Raw genomic sequence first — 20995 nt, 5'->3', positions numbered from 1 at the left:
GATGGTGAGCTGTGAACACTATTACTGATTAGCTAAGCTAAATAATTCCGTCTGAGACTAAGGTATGATTGATCAAAAAGAATGGAGCACATGTCTCTTCTTTCATTTTATGAAAATATAACGTGAATTATTAGGAATTAATAATAAAGTAGTAGTAGAAAACCGGACTATTTTTATTTTGGACGTTCAACGACACAAAAAGCATATTACCATCAAACGCTTTGTATGCCTAACAGGCCCACTGTGTTCATTATTTACTTCAAAGTACGCTTTTAATAGGTATCAATTAATACACTGTGACGTCATTACGGTATTTCCCTTTTAGCTCAGGTAGGACTGTAAACTGTCAATTTGTTTGTTGAAAAACATTACATTTGGGTTATTTCATGTTGTAATAGTAGCCTAGGCTTATGATCATTTTCTCGACAACATTTGAAATATAAATTTAAAATAACTAGAGAGTAGTGCCCCCTTAACTACAAGCTAGAAAAGTAAAGAGCTATATTTGAAATTTTCAGGCGAAACATTTCCCAAACCCTGTTTTATAGTCTACACTTTTCGAGTCCAAGGAATAAGCTGTGACGCACAGTGAATGAGCGAAATAATGGTTGGGCCAAACAAATCCACCCCTTCCTATCCTCTTAGCTAAGTACCCATGATGATGAAGAGTGACCATACAACACTAATAGCATCTTGGTCAATGGTCAAAGTATTAAGACATTCTTCAATGGTCAGACTCTGCATTCATGGATATTTATGATTGGTTAAAACTCTTAATTATATGCAATACGAACATAATGATATGATTAAGAATACATGATTATTCATTAGAAAAACCGATTATTCAAATAGTTTGCTTAATTTGAGACTAAGAATATAAGGAAACCATTTCAAGGATTTATAAAAGAAAAACTTCATCCGTTCCACACTAAAGAGTTAAATGACATTGAGAATCTGATATAATTACTTTATTACAATTAGACGGAAATGACATATTTTATAAAAGAAAACACTATCCTTGATTTCTTTATAAAACAAAGTTCTTAAATGTCAACCGAGTCTATTCAATAATTTATTGTTAAAGCTATAAACCCCCACAGAAATAATGTGTAGTAGCATCTTACAAGTGGGCTCATAATAGCTTGTCAAATTGTCTTTCATATTTTGGTGTATACATATTAAGTATAAAATATTATATCTTTAGAAACAGATTTGATATCTGTGTGAGTTGAATGCTACACAGAAACATCTTGTCTCTCAAGGCAGAGAGTCAGAAGATCATCTGAATATTTCTTGAAATAACAACCAATTTGCTTGCTTCCAAATAATCTTCTTCCTTGAGTTTTTTTCTTCTAAAAACTGACAATATTCTTGTATGATATGAGGCCACCACCATACCACCATTTTGTCGACAGAATAAACCATTAATTGTTGTCTCTAATCTGAGTTATAACATTCAAGCGAAGAGCTTTTTAGAAGATGGTCGCCATCTTTTATAAGACTTATTGTCATTGAAAATTTAAACCAATCAAAAGACTTTCATAAATTTCATTGGCTCAACAAATTTTATAAAGATGGCGACGAAGTTTGAGTGAAAATACCCGCTTAATGGACACGATGATGTAGTTGATGACAGATGAAAAGTTAACGCCCGCTTCCAACTAACTGATATCACAGACTAGGTAGTTGTTGGTAGATGACAAGTTAACATCAGCTTCCAACTAACTGATATCACAGACTAGGTAGCTGTTGGTAGATGACAAGTTAACGTTCGCTTCCAGCTAACTGATATCACAGACTAGGTAGTTGTTGGTAGATGACAAGTTAACATCAGCTTCCGACTAACTGATATCACAGACTAGGTAGTTGACAAGTTAACATCAGCTTCCGACTAACTGATATCACAGACTAGGTAGTTATTGGTAGATGACAAGTTAACATCAGCTTCCAGCTAACTGATATCACAGACTAGGTAGTTGTTTATAGATGACAAGTTAACATCAGCTTCCAACTAACTGATATCACAGACTAGGTAGCTGTTGGTAGATGACAAGTTAACGTTCGCTTCCAGCTAACTGATATCACAGACTAGGTAGTTGTTGGTAGATGACAAGTTAACATCAGCTTCCAGCTAACTGATATCACAGACTAGGTAGTTGTTTATAGATGACAAGTTAACATCAGCTTCCAACTAACTGATATCACAGACTAGGTAGTTGTTGGTAGATGACAAGTTAACATCAGCTTCCAACTAACTGATATCACAGACTAGGTAGTTGTTGGTAGATGACAAGTTAACTTTAGCTTCCGACTAGCTGATATCACAGACCAGGTAGTTGTTGGTAGATGACAAGTTATCTTCAGCTTCCAACTAACTGATATCACAGATTAGGTAGTTGTTGGTAGATGACAAGTTATCTTCAGCTTCCAACTAACTGATATCACAGAAGACTGCCGAAAAATATCATTACTTCAACAGAAGACCAATAGTCCATTGCCTCTCCGAATACATTACTTACCCTTTCTAACGTGTCAAAGGCGTTAACAAATGTCGCGTTTTCTATGTAATATAAGTATAATGAAAACTGAACAAGACAACTGTAATTTAACTAGAGTAAAGTCTGTCTTGTGTCTGGAAATAAAATAAAGATACGAGTAATGTAATTGTATAATAATGATAAGAATTGACATCAACATTTATCTAATTAGTAAACGAATAAATATTGACATTACAGAGTGAGAAATGACATATCATATAGTAATTTCAAATCCTCTGATACTATGAAGACCACAATTTTATCGCAATTGTATCACTTATTAATCTCATTGCTATAGTTTATACAAGTACATTTCAAATGTAATCCTAAAAAATGTCAAAAATTCTTTGTTCTCGAGAAAAGCACCCGGACATAAAATACGCTTTACTGCGTCCGATTTCCATAGGCAATTAAGTATATCAAGTCATAACAGTTCATTAAATAGCTAATTGAAATGATTATTTTTTGCCTCTGGGAGAGGCAAGAGTATCGAAAAATATGATTTTAGTTTGATTAGTTGTTAGATCACATGTTAATTTATTTATGTGGTGATTTGATTGGATGATATATTTAGCCACTGTTCTATCCAGATTATTATCTATATTAAATCTGTGGCCATTGAATCGAGTTTTCAATGTATTTTGTGTTTCTCCAATATACTGTTTTTGGCAAATTGTACAAGATATGACGTAGATGATATTGCTACTGTCAAAAGTAAGGCTTTCTTATTTCTGGGAAATTTGGCATTATTAGAAAATGAAATGAAATGAATGGAAGAATTTTCGTCCTACTTTTCTGCACCTTGTGGGCTAATGAAGACGGGCAACGCCATGCAGGGTGATATGAGGGAAATTTGGCCAGGACAGCGGCATTAGCCTGCTCTTTTTCGATTTCCAACTATCGAGGGATCTTTAACGTGCACAGCCTGTAGCACACGGGGCCTCGGTTTATTGTCCCATCCGAACGACTAGACGCTTTTTCCATGTCAGCCCCTCATACCTGCATCACTGACAGGGGGAAACTGGGTGGCATTATTAGAGGTATTGATAAAGAAAGGAGTTGAGTTGAGAAAAGGACAAGTTAAACAGGTAGATGTCAGACAGGGTTTTGAACTCACACCAACGAAGTGTTCGGGGCAATGTTTTTAGCTTTAACCTCACAAATAGTTGATTTTTTTTATTTTGCATAAAATCTGTTTCACACATTTTCATTGGTTCAATTGTTTAAAAACAATCCCTCCTCTTCCCGCGTATAAATTCGGTGAAACCGTAATATTTGGAACTGAATTACTCCAGCATAAATCGCAAGAGTTGATACTATCTGTGGTTGGAAGTTCATATATGATTTTAGGTTGGTTGGTAGATGACAAGTTAACGTTCGCTTCCAGTTGATGCTGATATCGCAAACTAGGTAGTTGTTGGTAGTCGTAGTAGTTGGTAGTTGGACTGGTTCAAATTGGATGATTTTGTGTTGTTGGTTTGGTTGTTGATAATTCGTTAGATCTGATCAGGTCGAATGACATGGCGGTGAAACTCGGCACTCAATGGTGTGGCGTGAGTTACTCGATCTTCTTCATTCTTCCAAACTCGTTCTGATCATGGTAATTCTTGTTGATTGATAGTCAAATGATAGTCGTTGGTTTGGTTAGATTATCTAATAACCGTTGGAAAACTAGAAGACCTGAAAAAAAAAATAGAATGTGAGAAAAGAAGGGGAAAGAGAAAAGAAAAAGGGGAAGAGATGTTCTATGATGTTTCTGCAATAAAACTTCTAACATTGATGGGATATAATTTATAACTGATAATTAGTACCGTTTAATACTTAAGTTTTATAATCAGTGACGTCAGCAAAACAGACGTATCAAGGAGAGGTCCGGAATGAAATATTCCTGGGAATATTCTGATCTATTGTCATATATAAAACAGAGTTTAAACCTCCCTGGAATAAAACACGACATAACTTATCTTTCCAAGTTGATTGAACAACGGTGTTTTCTTTCTCCTAACTAGAGATAATATTTGTATGACAGTCAGTTATTAGTCCTGTTTTAAATCAATCTCTTATTGATAAGGTCAATGATATGAATAAAAGTACATAGTGTATGCCCACGGGGCGTACCGTCAACATGCCTATCTTAATTAATTTAGCTCACCCAGACAGAAATTCTCTATATATTATCTTAAAGCGATTGTAATGAGGTTTTCTTAAACATTTTTATGTGTATTGGGGACGCTAATGGTATCAATTTACACCATTCCAATTTTCAATCAGACGTCCTGCAATTCCACTAATTAAGTGTTTGATGACGTCACTGGTAATGGAATGGTGCAAATTGAAGCTATCAGTTTCCCTGATACACATACAAAACTCCTTTCATCATTTTATACCTTATATTAGACTTTATTGGTCTTTCATAAGTTATCAGCGTGGCATCTGCTTCAAAGCTGCAATTTTCATTTTACTTTCAGACTTAAAATCAGACGAATCTCTACTCCAGCAGCACGACTTGCCTGAAGAGTCTCATTCCTGCTGTCCATTCACTCAGACCCAGCTTTCTTCTGCTCCCCTTGACACAGTAAAATAGGTGCCTCGTAAGACAGCAATCGACATTTTATCCAGCACCCTTGGCAATGGGCCTGATTATCATGTGATTTACAATAAGCTTGGAATATATAGATTGTATTGTAATTGGATATTCAACTTAGTCAATCATCAAAAAAAAAATTAAAAAAATTCTCGAATTGGCTTGAAGAATAACTTTTTATTCGCTATACTACATATTATTTGCATGATGAAATTTGACAGTTTCACGAATAACAATATCGATAAGCGGTTTATAGGTTTGAAAAAAAAAAACTGAATACTTTTAGTTTCCAATCAGACGTGGTTTCATCTTCAAATTACTTGTGAATTATTATCTCCCTTGCGTACTGGTTTATCATAAAATGGCGTTAATGGACATTGTTAGTGACCAGTTAATATCTTGTACTTATTACAGAGTCCAGAAATAATTATTACCGGATATTGAGAGTAGGTCAGACTTCCGCTTTTGTATACATTGTTTAATACATTAACAGACAGTCTGAATCTAATCTACTCTTCATGACGTCTGATTGCACTTGTCACTTATCTCCACCAGATGAAAATCAGAAAATCAGAGCCCATGGAATTAATTATCAATATTTTCTTTGTCTCCGTCGTCAAGAGGGGAATGCACCCTACCTTGACCTACTCCACCCCCTCCCTTAATATTCTGCGACACCATTGGTTATGCTGTATATGACAATGTGACGGGAAGTTGAAACAACCTTCCCCCTCAACATTGAACAACAATGGTAATGCGTAATTGAAATGTGTGTATACAGTTTGCTCTACCATCTGTACATGATCAAATTTTCTCGATGACCTACCTAATCATTGAAATGCACTTGGATGTTAACAATTTACACTAGCACCAGTTTTTTCTTTCAATAGGAGTTGGAGAAGAACTATAATTGTCGTCAATACCGGGAAATATTAAAAGGTCAAGAAACCATTGATAATCAACAAGGGCACCAGCTTTATTTTCATTTATATTCAATACAAATTCTAATCAAATGGATTCTTTTGAATTTGATATTCAAATGATATCATATCCTTGGCTAGTAAATTACTTTTAAATAACAAGGTTTGATAGATACGAATGTATTAGTTAACGGCTATGTAAGAGAAGCCTGGTTGTCTCAACTTTTTAACAGCTTACTTCCTCTGAACGAGTTTTTTTTTTTTGGTGTTCTGAAACTAACTTTATAAGAAAAACAATGTGTCACATGATTGCTTGAGTTTTACAAGACATATAAACAAACCGTAAAAGAAGTAAAACTTCATTTTATTTCTTTCAAATTTTTATTCCCATTAGATTTCAGAGTCGTTTCATTCTACAGTTCATTAACTAAGTTCATATTTTTACTTCCGGAACATATTTTCTCTAGTGAACACACTAAGGACAAATAAACTATTGTAGCAAGAGAATCGTAAAGGCCAATAGTCTCCAGATATTTAAAACATTAAGCAAAAAAGGAAAGCCAAAAAAAAAAAGATAGCTTGACCGACAAGGTAATATATACGCCCACTGGCAGCTATCAGAAATGAACAGTCTCTTTACTAAAACACAAATTTTCTCATATTAAGGCTTTTCAAAGATAGCTTGTGAGGCAAGGTAATATATACGACCACTGACAGCTTTCAAAAATGATAGCAGAGTCTCTTGTTACTAAAGCACATATTTTCTCATATTCAGGCTTTCAAAAGATAGCTTGTGAGGCAAGGTAATATATACGCCCATTGGAAACTATCAGAAATGATACTAAAATACAAGTTTTCTCATATCATTCTCCTAGTTCCAAACAAAAACTTTAAATTCATGAATGTCTCAATTTACTGTCAGTTATTTATACTGAGTTCTCAAACAAAATCTTTTTAAATCAATATCAATAACCCAGAAACATTGAATTATTACACTCCTCATGTCTAAATTTTCAAATATATATAATAATAGTAATAATCAAATTCACACTAACACGGTATTATCAACATAGACGTTGACAGATTAGAACTTGAATGATCAATATGTAATATCAATGGTAATATGCATACCAAATTTGATCAATATCCTCTATCGTTTTTACATGCCAAATTAGACACTTTTTTGCTAAGTCAAGGGCAATAACTCGGAAACCGTTCAGCAAAAACGAGCAAAATTCGAACAAGATCTCATCAATATATAGATGCATACAAAGTTTCATTCAGGTAGGTGAAAACTGTAGCCTCTATCGTGTTTGCAAGAAATATAAACGGACGGATTGATGGACTGGGGCGACGGCAATATACGTCCACGTATCCATGTGGGCGTATAAAAATTATCATTAACCAGGATATCAATTAAGATTCACGAGGTCAGTGGTCAAACCTCTTTGCACTGATCTTTATTATTCGTACAGCCATTTACAGCCAGGTCGTCTTAAAAAATAGGGAAAGATGAAACCAGACTGCCACACGCCAACGGATATCAGAACCCGACCCGAGATTGAGTGGGATAAAAGCTTATTTATATTGTTTCTTATTTCAAAAAATTATTCTAAAATGAATTCACCGAGGCCTCCAAATTCAAAACGAAAAAAAAACGCATTCGTAGTTCCCTATATTTTAACAGAGTTAACGCAAGCTTGAAAACCAGAAAAATAACATTATACGAAACGTGAGAGCAAACCAAATTGCATTTCACACACGTAACCATTAAAATGTCAATACTTATAACCAAACAATAAGATAACATCATTCGATATTCTTTCAGCTTATTATAACCAAACAATATAAGAAAAAAATTCCATTACTCGCCAAAGCTATTAAAAATAAAAAGGTTTTAGACATTCGAGATGACATTAAAGCCACGACAGAAAATATGACAACAACCACCATATGTAATGTCAATTTAAAATTGTTCATGATGTTTGAAACCAAATACCCAAATAGAATATTAGAATAGACACATCGTCATAAATCTTATAATGCTATAAAAAAGAATTTGTGCACTAATCCTAGACCATTGAAACTAGCAATCCTATTACGAACTCCATTGAATGCAGTGATTTGATTGGATTGTAGGCCAGCGAATACAGCCAATCGGAGCCCTCGACAGAATGGCTATAAACATTGCTTTGTGATCACAAACTTTCTGTCGAGGCCTCTGATTGGTTTTATTCTCTACGATCGAATCAAGTTGCCCCCATTTACAAGCAATGATACAATTAAGGTAACTATTGCAGTCAAGGTATAAAACGAAGTTAGTACTTGGTGAGGCACTCATTTCATCCGGTATGCTTGATGGAAAGGAAAAGGAAACCTCAAGAATCTTCCATAAATCTATAGCCCATTATCCAGTAACATGAGCTCTAGCAGATCCTACAGTTGCTCAATGAAAGAAGCCAGAGGAGAACCACCTTTATTCATATGCTTCAACAACCTCGCAGTCAAATCACATTAGTATATAAATGTAAAAATAGCATCAGGGTACAAAGGTTAAAAATTGTTTTTCATTTATTTCTGCCATTCATCCATTAATTGGTGCTTAACACGAATAATATTGTTCATACACGGTAATAAATCGCGGCTTCAGTGAGTTAGACCTCTGCTCGCTAACTTGGAGGTCCTAGGTTAAATCGTCGAGATAATACCTTCGGATATTTCAACCCTGTTTACTCCTGTCAGTGATGCAGGTAAGAGGGGCTGATATTGAAAAAGTGACTAGTCGTTCGGATAGGACAATAAACCTAGGCCTCGTGTGCTACAGGAAGTGCAAGTCAAAAAGTCGAAAAAGAGTAGGCCAATGCCGCTGTCGTGGCAAATTAACCTTCATTACACACTAAATGGCGCTGCCCGTCTTCATCAGCCTAAGTAGGTGCAGAAGAGTAAGACGTTAATTTCAAATTCATTTCAATAAATTTAGGCGTTTGTTTACTTTAAAATGATAACACTACAATGGTATACCACCACTTTCATAATTGCATACCTCAAGTCCCATTATTGCACTCCCCGTGTGTTGAACAGTATGGTAATACAATTCGATTACTTGTCTGGTGACAAGCTACTATATAAATGATATTGAAGGTTATATATTGGATTTGAAAACGCATTGAACAATCTTTACATATCATAATTATATAGATAAAAAATAGTTTCAGAAACAAGCCGAAATGTATTTTAATCTGCCACCGACTAAGTTAACTATTAATAATTTACAAAAAACCCCTAAAATAACAGGGAAATTACCAAGCCGATGAATGTCTATAATGTTCTAATGAAATAGAATGCCTTTGCAGATCTTAAATCTGTTGGTTTCTAGGGGCCTTTGGCAGACCTTCGGCCAATCCAGCCACCCACCATAACCCCATACCCTCAGGCATTTTCTAAATTCACCCTATTATAAGAATTTTCAAATATTGATCGGGAAAGTCTGCTATAAAATGAAATGAATCAACAGAAAACAGATCTTGAGACAGACAACAATATTTTGCCAGGATGGGTCAGATCATTCTCAGATGAAATTATAGACAGGCTGACATGGAACCGTCGAGAATTTGTGATATTCCGAAAAAAAAATCATCTTGTCCAGAAAAATCAGTCGTGAATTTTATAATATTTTGTTTGAGTAAAAAACATTCCAGACTCGTCCAAACCATCCCTACCCAAATAAAAACCCCTCACAAACAAGATTATCCAGACTTTCTAGACTAGAAAATCAGCATGTTCAGATAAATATTCAGATTGAAACTCAAGATCTTGACTTAAAATAATAATCATATGAAGAGAATATGTGGTGGCCAACAAGTTTGACACATTGTACGTTTGGTAATAGACATTTCCACTCACTTCAGTAACATTTAATCAAAATCTATATTGATTTCAGGACAATTTCCATTTCAAGGGTCGTTAGTTATACGACAGATGAATGATCTTTTATCAACTTGCACAATATATTTTTTTTAATAACCCCACTGTGGACAAATAAATCAATGCTTGACGTGGAACCTTCTTTTATTGTCGTTACATCGACAAATATCAGGCAAATAACTTTACAGACGAAAAGCAATTTCATTTAGTCTTTCCGCAGTTTAATATTATAATCTTTTACATCTACAATGCAGATATTTTTAGATTGGGAGGGGTTACCATTGGAGGGTCGGGAAAGATTTTTGAAAAGAAAGGGCTGAAATCATCCATTTTATACAATTTATAAGAATATTTATTTCTTAAACACAAATACCTCTTTCCATAAAAAAAATTGAAATTTTGGGCAAGCACTACACCCCCCCTATTATTCATTCATGTGGGTTATGTATTGAGAAATATTCCACATAGGATGAAAGGTTTTAATATAAGAAACGGTCGTATAACAGGCAAACCCATGTAATTTAGAAATACCAATTGTTGCAACTGTTGATCTGAAAGGGTCGAAGATTGACTTTAAATTATTTAATTGGCCAGGTGTTCAGTGACTTATTGCCATCAAACTAGAATATTACAAATTACCTTTTGACATTACGAGAATTTATAAACGAAAGGTTTTAAGAATTTATATTATATTGAATTGTATTATCAGAGGTCTTAATAAATAAATAATAAAAAAACACAAAGCAAAACACAAAGCACGTCAATTGCACTCAGACTGGAGTTAATAGATTGATATGAAAATGTTACCAATGATATATTCCCAGTTAATGCATGTTAAAACACAACCTAAAAAACTTGTTGTCAGTCAGAGTTTCACACTATTCTATATCGCTCTAAATTGGTGTATTTAGCACTATGTAAAATAAGAAAAAATTTAAAGTGGGAGAAGGGAACCCGGGCTACCGTCTTTTCCACTAGCCGCCACCCCACCCCCGTAAAAGATTTGTAAATTTTACAAAACAATCCCGACGCACGGTCAAATAATAGAGTTCATTCCCAATTCATTGCTGCTTCAAATGGAATTCAAACGATTCCTGTTCCTCTTCTGCTGTAAACCGATCACCCAAAATTAGGTCACATTTATTCTGGTGCACTGAAGACCAATAAAATATCATTAATCTAATCAGGGTGTCACCAGCTCTCAATTTGTTTGATGGTTTACTTCATTATTTCTACATCAACGAATGACCTGAAAATCGGTTCACCATATTAAATCACTCCACGCTTAACTGCTTCGCGATTATATTTCCAACCAGATTAGGTGGAGTTTTCCTTACGTCCTCAAGGCTTGTGTCCATATCAAATAACGTCTGAAAATGACACAGCATAATACGCCGCGTTCTACTATGCCCACATGATAGGCGTAAACACACTTGCAAGAAAGGAAGACAACATAGCGGACGAATCAGACAGTGACATCACCACTTGGTGAGGCAACTATTCCCATATTAGGATAAGTTTTCATAATTATGCTCAAGTGACATTTTTATTGAGATTTCTGTGGCTAGCTCGTGGCGTTGTTTACAACACACCTGGAAAGGAAAGGAAAAGGTCTTCCTGAAATGCGTTATCACCCCGCGTATTCCGTAGCCTGAAGACGCCCATGATAACGCGTATGTAGACACATGGCTTAACTCTGCAGAGTGCACGAGAGGCATACGATAAGAGAATCTCTGAGCAATGATGGTTGATGCAAGGAACTTAGTTTTCCCGCTGGAAAGAAACAAACATGTATTTGAAGGCTCAAATGCTTTAAAAAATATTTTTCAATATACACACAAGAAGAGTTCTGGTTTATTAAACGTACGTTTGATTATGACTAGTTGTCCTTTTTTTTGAAAAAATACCCGAGGTATCATTGAATTAATCTCTAAATCCAGCCGTTGGCCATTCCATAAGATGTTTTTGTCTATGATTATATTGTCATTAAAATCTACCATCCGTAAAACAATTAACAAACTTATCTTCCGCTAATACCTGAGACTTAATTAACCGAGAAATTCCAATTAAACCTGTCAACCACCAGGACAAATTCACATTAGTGTTAAACGGTGATGAGAACGTAGTCTCATAAAAGCACTGGTCTAAGTCACAGAGTAAATATTCGTACTAAAACAAGTTGCAATAGTTTAAAAATATTAGAAAGTTAATTATGAATGACTAAGTAATATCATTTCTCGTGGTAAAATTGAAAGATTAGAATCAGTCTCCTTCTGTAACGTTAAATAAAAACATTACTATCATTCCAACCAATATCACCAGCAGAATCCAGTATTCCCTTGTTAGATCTAAAGAAAGTGGCGACATGCAATAAGAAGCAACCTGTGGAATGCCATACAAAACATTATTTGATGCTTTTGGGTATTAAAGCCTTTTTTACTCAAATTTACTGGTTTTGATGGCTTCCAATTCACGCTTAGAATTAATGATTTATTTTAGAAAGAATATGTTATTTAAACTATTATAAAAAAACGATTTCAGGAAATACAAAAGAAGCCTGTTTTTGACAATGCCCTTAGGGATAGAATAAAATACAGATAAGATACAATTGAACCAAATAATGGAATTTAGCAGAAAGAACAAGTGGTTGCTAAGCAAAATACGTCCGCTTCACTGATAACTTCATAATTAAACTTGACCAAGATCACATCAATCAAAATGATCACACCACTGAAGACGGGCAACACCATGGGGGGAATTTCGGCAGGACATCGGCTTTAGCCTGCTCTGTTTCGATTTACAACTTCGAGGGATCTTTAACGTGCACAGCCTGTAGCACACTGAGTCTCGGTTTATTGTCTCATCCGAACGACTAGACGCTTTTTTCATGTCAGCCCTCGAACAACCGATTTAGCCCCGTTTTCAACCAGATAGAATCACAAAACGAAAGCTCCTTTGGGAAGAAAGAAAAGTAATTTATGAATGTTCTATAAATAATAATTTGCTACACTACACTTGCTATCTGAGAGAAAACCATGATTGATACGCTGTGTGGATGTCTTGGGATGTTTTCCTAGATGCATAAACCCGGGGTAACATTTGAAGGGTTTAACAAGCTGCTAATTAGAAGATGGCAAATCTGACAACAAATATTAAAAGACAGGGTTAATGTATATGGAGGAGTAGCTTATTCTTCAGCAAGATCTTAAATATCCAGCATTTTCTTTTTCTTAATTTTCATGGAAACAAATACTTAGGTTTTATGAAAACAGGGAAGGGAACATAAGTGATCTCGATCTGGACCAGATTGTCCCCGATGAATAAAATCTTTTGATCCACCCGATTGTCGACTGATCGTTATGAATCGCCTCATCGTCCATTTTACCCGATTGAGTACCGAACGTTCTCCGCCCGATTGACTTGTTTCTGGTACGCGAAAGTACGTGCAAGTATCCGAAGGTACAACTTAAAGGCCTGATGGAGACTCGCTTAAAGTGAGGGAGTGGCCGATTTCTATGAGATAGTGGACGCTTTCGGTCGCTTAGCTGCCGATATCTGCCGTTTTTCACAGTTATTTGAGGCCGAACATCGTAGGAAGATCGATCACACCGGACCTGTGCCGTGTACCTACACACAATCGATCACTCGAGGAACGTCTGTGATTCGCCCCTTCGCAATAATGGAGTGGTCGGGACTCATTCGCGTCAGAAAACGGGATTGGTTTTGATTCAAGACGACAATCGGGACGATCAAAAAATAAACCATCGGGAAAAATCTGGAACAGATCGAATGGAACCTTGGTGAAATTGGGGTATTATCTTACCGAAATCTAACTGTCTTAAAAGCAATCTATTGCAGAATTAGATTACTAACTGCTACTAGTTAGAATAAATACAGAACATATTTTCTACTGTCGCAAAGCTAAAATCTCAAAAGAACATTGCAGAATAGTAAAACGTAAAACTCCCTTCATTTCATTTCAAAAGAACTAGTCAGACATAGTGTTATAGATCAAATAAGTACTTTTTGAATCCACAGGATAACGATCGCAACCGGAAAAATTGGCGTCAGGAAAATATGAGTGCTAAAGGCAAGAACTTCCGGGTTGTGTTTTAATCAATCCACTCAATTCACTCGTCCGCAATAAGACAAACGAGCCTACGTATAAAACATCAAAGACATCTTAAATAAATACCGGAATGTCAGCAAAATATAAATGATATTTCATGCGGTAAAAATACCTGAATTGAGAAATAAGAATGTTTTTTTTTTTAAAGCAGAAACCAATGCAGTGAAAGATACTGTCATATTAATTAAATTTTGAAATGAGTCTTTTTGTGTCTGTTTTCAAGTTGCGATTACTTAAGATTTTTCCTTTAATATAGAAGTTTTTAAATGTGGCGTAGGCTATAAACTATTATAGGAAGATTCAACTTCTCTCAGTATAAGAGATCGTTTGATCTGCTGTCAAAATGAAGAAATTATAATATTATTTGAAGGCGATCTAGAGAGTTCGTGAGATATCATTAAAACTGTGTTTGATTTGTATGTACACCAGATAATCACTCGGTTACAATGAATAAATGGTTCAGAACTCAATTCGCGGTCATGGTTGTTCTATGATTGAGGTTGCGGGCCATAATCCGAGACACTTGTGCTTTCGGTGGAATTGTGTTTCTTCAAAAGATTATTCTTTATCTCGCGTACAGGATTTTTTATTTGTCGAGTAGAACAGAAGACATTCGCGCATGCCAATAAGTGCATTAATGCCCAGAGCTGAAGTCCCAAAAACATTAATGCGTATTCCGCTGAGTGTTGGTTTTGATTGGACATGTTTTTTTCCAAAAATTAAAATAAAGCTGTAGAATAGTAGATCTGAATCACACGGAAATCTTTATAAATAATCATAGAAAAGAGAGTTGATCAGTCGTTCTAGTGTCTTGGGAGTCTAGACTTACTAATTTCTAATTTGCAGAATTTGAGAAAGAATTCCAGACAGCATGGTAATATATTCGGAAACTTGCTACAGATAATTTTCTACGAAATATAACATAATCAAGTCTTAAAGATACAGTTTTTCCAGCTGTTTGACCAATCGTACCTTAATCTTAGAAACGGGAATCCTTTAGCTATGCTATGCTAATCAGTAATAGTGTTCACAGCTCACCTTCCAAGGAATCATTATTATTTTCGTACATTTCTGATGGGCTACCTTTGAAGACTATTTACATATTTTCAAGACCCAAATCAACCCCTTCAAATGGCGAATTAGTCCTTTTTAAGTAGAACTGTCTTCAGTCAATGGTCAAAATTTTTCTCTTCCTCAAGATAGTTTATTAAACAATAGTCACTTTATCAATGGCAAATTACTCCCTCTGGACAAATTTTGGTTTATGCTACGATGCATAAAAAAATATAAAGATATAACCAACATTAGTCACAGCGGATATGAAATTGACAATTATTTGCATCTGTTTAAGCTTCTATTACTTGGAAGATTAGTCAGAGCACACGAAAATATAAAAATCATAGACTTTCCAGATTAAGTTTTTGATTCGCTATCGTTAACGAGAGGATAAAAGTTTTACGGGCTTTAACCAATGAACAATCCACGTCCACTGTTGTATTTACTTCAGAATCGGATAAAATAGTTAAAAATAACATTCTATCGTGTTTGATGTAACTTGGTATCAATTGAAATCTCAAATTAAAATCACCAGTCACAGACATCTGATAACTTCTTATTGATTCCTGCAATTCCAATTGGAGAAAACCAAATAGAAATATTGGCACAATCCCTGCTTAGTATTTCCATTCAACGTTACTGATTTTATGAAGACAATCTGATTTTATGAAGACAATCGTATTTCTACGTTCCAGGATTGTCGAAGTCACCAAGGCAATTCTGATGTGGAAAGCTGTTTTAACATGTGTACGCAAAGTCAAATGCAACCTTAAAAAATCGGACCAGAGCAAATCCTATCCAAATTAGCAAATCCAATATATTTTGCTTACAAGTATCCTCTAAATCAAACTATGGCTCAATGAGTACTTTTTAGCGTGCGATTACGGACCGATTACAAGTTTACACAAACTCAAACTCAAAGGCAACCTAAACAAAAAACGGATCGGGGCAAATTCTATCCAAATCCTTTTTTCTGGTTACATGTGTTTACTGACCCAATACTACTCGGTTTCCTTTATACATTGACAATTTTGCGGAATCATCGCACCTGTAATCACGTTTTGAGTTTCAGTTTGAGCTTGGGTTACGTTTACTTACACATGTAATCAAAACTGAACACCTTTTTAGGCTTTCAGTGTTTTAGGAACAATGGAGTTCCATTGTACAAATGAATTCCTAGAAATTTAAATGTCTCCGAATGAAGGAAAAAGTCTTACATATTCATTACTGGAGGTGGGCAAAGCTATAAGTGTACACAGTACCTTTGTCCTGTGTTATAAAAAGCGTCCCACTGCAAGCAAAACATTCTTCCAACATTCAAATGTAAACGAACAAATGTTTTGAAGGTTATAACATAGAAATGTCTCTGGGGTCAACTTTTCTTTAGAAGTTAACAGGCTTTACAGCTAAACGGCGATATTGATGGAACAAATACATACGAAAAAGATATCTTTTCTAACATATAAAAAAGCAATTGGTTAAATACTTTTCTTCTTGACAAAAATTGTCTAAAGTGCTTTCAGCAATTCGAACCTACTTGGTTATTTTGTAACTGTCGTGGTTTCCTCTCCACTTGATAAATGACCGGTAAAGCTATTAGGAGGATATGAAAATGTAAATGTCAGGCACGTTTTTCTCAGATAAAAATATCTTCAATGTTTTTTATTAAATCACTTGAAAAGTTACCAACGAGGATAAACCATTTAGAAGCAATGACTTAGCTATGTAATTGATGCAGACGCGAGGGATTGGAAGGCAATCTTTTTTGTACTCCACTGAGCAATTTGTTTCTTTCCAGTCGTGTTTGTAGGTCACTGATATACTTAACAACGGTCACAGATAATGATATATAATTTCTATTACCGCTTCTAATTTATACGGTACAAATTCATTTAAGCACGGAAATGTGCGGATAAACAGCAATGCCCTTATTACGATTCGGTCTCAGATTGTTGTGTTGTACCGAAGTATAGTTATTGAGAAGAGGTTTTTGTATGTGTATCGGGAACAGCTTCAATTTGCACCATTCTAATTTTTATTCCGATTTCTGTGGTTTTTGCAATTACACTAAAACGTTTCAGTTTACCTTCACGGCATGTCTTATTTTACAGGTATCTGCCAGAAGTCTATCCCATTATACCCGGATACTGTAACTGTGTAAAGCTTCAGCAATATTTACTGCTAAACAATTTACTTGACAGCATAGTAAACAAGTCTCAGTTATAAATAGCAAGCGTTTAACACTGGAAACATCCGTATTATAAACTTCGGAAAATAGAAATAATTGATTTGCGGTCTCTAAGGTATTGAAAAATAAATACGCCTTAAATCAAGGTTGAACGTAACAAGAAATCATCATTATTGCATGCCAGTGTTAATTCACGGGAGAATAACGCGGATATTTTCTTCAAGTGTTAAATCGTCAACGGAATGATATAAAGTGATATATGACTTTATATTTGTCCCATTGGGTGATTCTCTTAATATACGTGTGTATTTATACTGTAATTGCATTGTTAACGTGTAAATGAAACTCGTGACTTGATACCTGATAGATTGAGATTTATTATCATCCCTCAATACAGACCTCTTAAAGGTGCCCACACTTAAACGTATTAGCATCAATATTTTTGTGAGCATCCATGCATAAAACTTTTTCATCAAAAGTATTGATATAAATATATTGACGGTTTGCAGCTTGCACCACATTATAAATATACTTGACATAATATTGTGCTATGTTTAGTTTGTGCTCACTTTGAACTGATCAACAATTTTTCATTTTCGAGCAATTCTTCAAGTGAAAGAAAGAAACATGGCCTGGTCATATTTGTTCTGATGTTATCAATTGTATGCCAATGTTCGGTTAATTTTTTTTATTCAGCCTTGCAGACGAGTCGCTATGGCTGATCTTAACATTGTGACAATTTGGCACTATCTCGATATTGAATAATATACTATGTTTTTCGAAATTAAAGCTCCAATTCAATAACATAAACTAAACTAGATACAGATAAAAAAAAGTGATTTAGGTATTTATTTAATGTTTCTCTTTGAATATTTATATGTCTGTTATTTTTGACTGGACCTCAATACCAAGTGGGACGACATACCAAACTGTCAGCAGCCGTAATTTCTTTATTGGAGTGGGCCGACATACCATACTGTCAGCAACCGTAATTTCTTTATTTGGAGTGGGACGACATACCAAACTGTCAGCAACCGTAATTTCTTTATTTAGAGTGGGACGACATACCAAACTGTCAGCAACCGTAATTTCTTTATTTGTAGTGGGACGACATACCAAACTGTCAGCAATGTTGAGATCAATTCTCGTAGTTGTAATGTAAATGGTGTATGGGCGCCTTTAGTATGGTATTAATAAGGCTATGTGAATAATACCAAAAATGAAATTAAGTGGAATAAAACTAGTTAGATGTAACAGAATGTATTAAATTACATTCTAGATAAGACCAAATACAATTTGTTCCAAATCAATAGGGTCATATTATGCTACAATTGGCATTGTTCGATAACTACATCATTACGTCAACTCTTTCAAAACGTAGGAAAACAAAATAATGAGTTCAGTGTTCTCTCTCGGTCTCTGATGCACAATTCACAATTCTTGTAGACACGATAGAGGATATAGTTTGTATCTGATCTCGATGATACTTGTGTACTGTAAATTGAAATAATTTATTTAGTTTTTTTTATGAACAGTTTTCGAGTTATGGCTTATGATGGTTTTTCTGATCGGTTTTTGACAAAATTACTTAGGTTCAGGTAAAGGTTGAGCTGTTTCAATTAAAACAGTCATTTGCGAGTCATTGCCCTTGACAAAGAAAACTAAATCAAACATCTTGTGAATCAAGAGATGCTTTCTAAAGGATCAAATAGAAATGTTAACGTAGGCCTATATTGCCGTTGCCCCTGTCTGTTCGTCGGTCCGTCCGTCCACATTTATTGCAGACACGTTAGAACCTACAGTATTTATTAACTTGGTATGCATGTGGATCTGGATGCGATCTTGGTAGAGTTTGAATTTGAAAATCATCGGATAAACGATTATGAGTTATTGCCCTTGTAGAAACGATGGTTTTTATCCGATCTTGATGAATCATGGTATGCAAATATGTATTGATGACATCTCGGTCAAGGTTTTTATTTTGAATTAATTGCGAAATTCTTTTAAATTTTCTATGAGCATACCTTGAATTGTTTCTCTAGCAATAAGTTTACAATGTGACAGAGAGTAGGAAATGTCCTCGTACTGCCAAGCCGTCTGTCTCAAACTCTGTACTAGGCTTCCTTTTCAATATAACTGTCAGTAAACCGATATGGAAACACGCATTCGATAAAAACAAATATTCCAATAATAGTTAACTATATGAGAGCTCTTCAGTCCACTATGTAATACCTACAACAGACTTCCTGATATGATTATCTGAAAGTTCTTTCATTCTGTTTCTGTTAAAGAGATAGATATGCCATTTTTTGAACATCATACTTTATTCTCAGAAACTGGATTTTTTTTATCTGAGCTAATCAGTAATAGTGTTCACAGAACACCGTCGAAATTTGAGCCTTCGAATCCATGTGTGTCCAGAATTATCTGCGTTTGAATGTTAAAATGACGACTTTGAAGTATTTATATAGGAATTATGTGATTTTCGTACATCGAAGACTACATATATTCTAGACTAAAATCAACCCCTTAATGGCACACATGTCCCTTTAAAGCCAATAAAAGAGCTCTTTGGTCTTTCTATGCAATAAGTAAAAGACTGGACACATGAAAGAAAGCATCAGTGTATAAGAAATCTTTCGTTTTTACACGCCCAAATTATTGGTCAAGTTCAAATGTGACGATTTTCGGTTATTGCTCATTGGTTGTTCATTTAAGATATACGCGTCCAAACACGATAGAGACATTTTTCTTTGAATTTACACTTATAGTTCACCAAAATTATGTCAAATGAGGCTTGTGAACGTGATGGAGGTCAAAGTTCATATCAGAATTTAATGAAACTTTTTGTGTCGGTCTAAATGATGGATATATATTGGATCAGTTTGATTTTGGTACGATTTGGCACAGTTTGACGATTGTCCTTGATATACTGAAAACTTATCAGGGAAATGGGCGTATCTTGCTATGCAACCACTTGCACTAATTAACATGTCTGTATGAGAACTCTTTTGTTTTTATAATAACTGTGCGAAATCTTTCATCTTTTCTATGTAATATATAATCATTCTTTAATGGAAGAAATTTTTATCTTTTAGCACCTTTCTCCTTATTTTAATTAAATAACGATATGAAACATTTTTTCGTCTGTGTAACGATATGAAAGCTCTTTCACTCTTATTATGTAAAATACATTCAAGTCACTATTTTTGAAACTGCTATGGTTATTCTCATGTCATAACTATATGAGACCTATTTTACCTTTGTCGTGTAAGAGCTGTACACTGTATATTTTGTATCATAGCTTGATAAAGACGAAAGTATCATCGTCGAAACGTCGCAAGTTATTTATCAAAGTAATTGTTATCTATAAAATTGTGTTCATATATGTAAGAGCTAGTATACTCTGGTGAGTATACCATAATGAATAAAATTCTATAGTTTGTAATATATTGAGGTATATTAAATCTTACTGCATGTATTGTTCATTACCTCTAATAATGGACGCCTTTATTTCTCTGGAGAGAAGAAAATGACACACTTACTCTAAAAACAACAAAACCAGACTTAATTATTTAAAAAAAAACAGAATAGAAATGCCCAGAGACAATATGGTATAAAAAAGGGTGTAATATACTAAGACCCGTTTATTTTTAA

The 20995-nt window shown here is 34.7% G+C and overlaps 1 protein-coding gene across 1 annotated transcript in view; it reads left to right on the top strand.

Annotated features, from left to right (window-relative positions):
• Window positions 1-20795, top strand: part of LOTGIDRAFT_203824 (hypothetical protein) — a 52867-nt gene extending 32072 nt beyond the window's left edge. Inside the window, exons 4-8 of the mRNA XM_009055410.1 lie at window positions 8727-8744; window positions 9082-9087; window positions 10215-10239; window positions 15294-15313; window positions 20779-20795. Coding sequence (XP_009053658.1) covers window positions 8727-8733 — 7 coding nt within the window. The 3' untranslated portion in view covers window positions 8734-8744; window positions 9082-9087; window positions 10215-10239; window positions 15294-15313; window positions 20779-20795. The remainder of the gene's footprint in view (window positions 1-8726; window positions 8745-9081; window positions 9088-10214; window positions 10240-15293; window positions 15314-20778) is intronic.
• The last annotated feature ends 200 nt before the right edge of the window (window positions 20796-20995 follow it).

Source organism: Lottia gigantea (genome assembly GCF_000327385.1).
Source record: "Lottia gigantea unplaced genomic scaffold LOTGIsca_24, whole genome shotgun sequence".
In the NCBI taxonomy this organism is placed as follows: Eukaryota; Metazoa; Mollusca; class Gastropoda; family Lottiidae; genus Lottia; species Lottia gigantea.
This window is presented reverse-complemented; position numbering and strand designations above follow the sequence as displayed.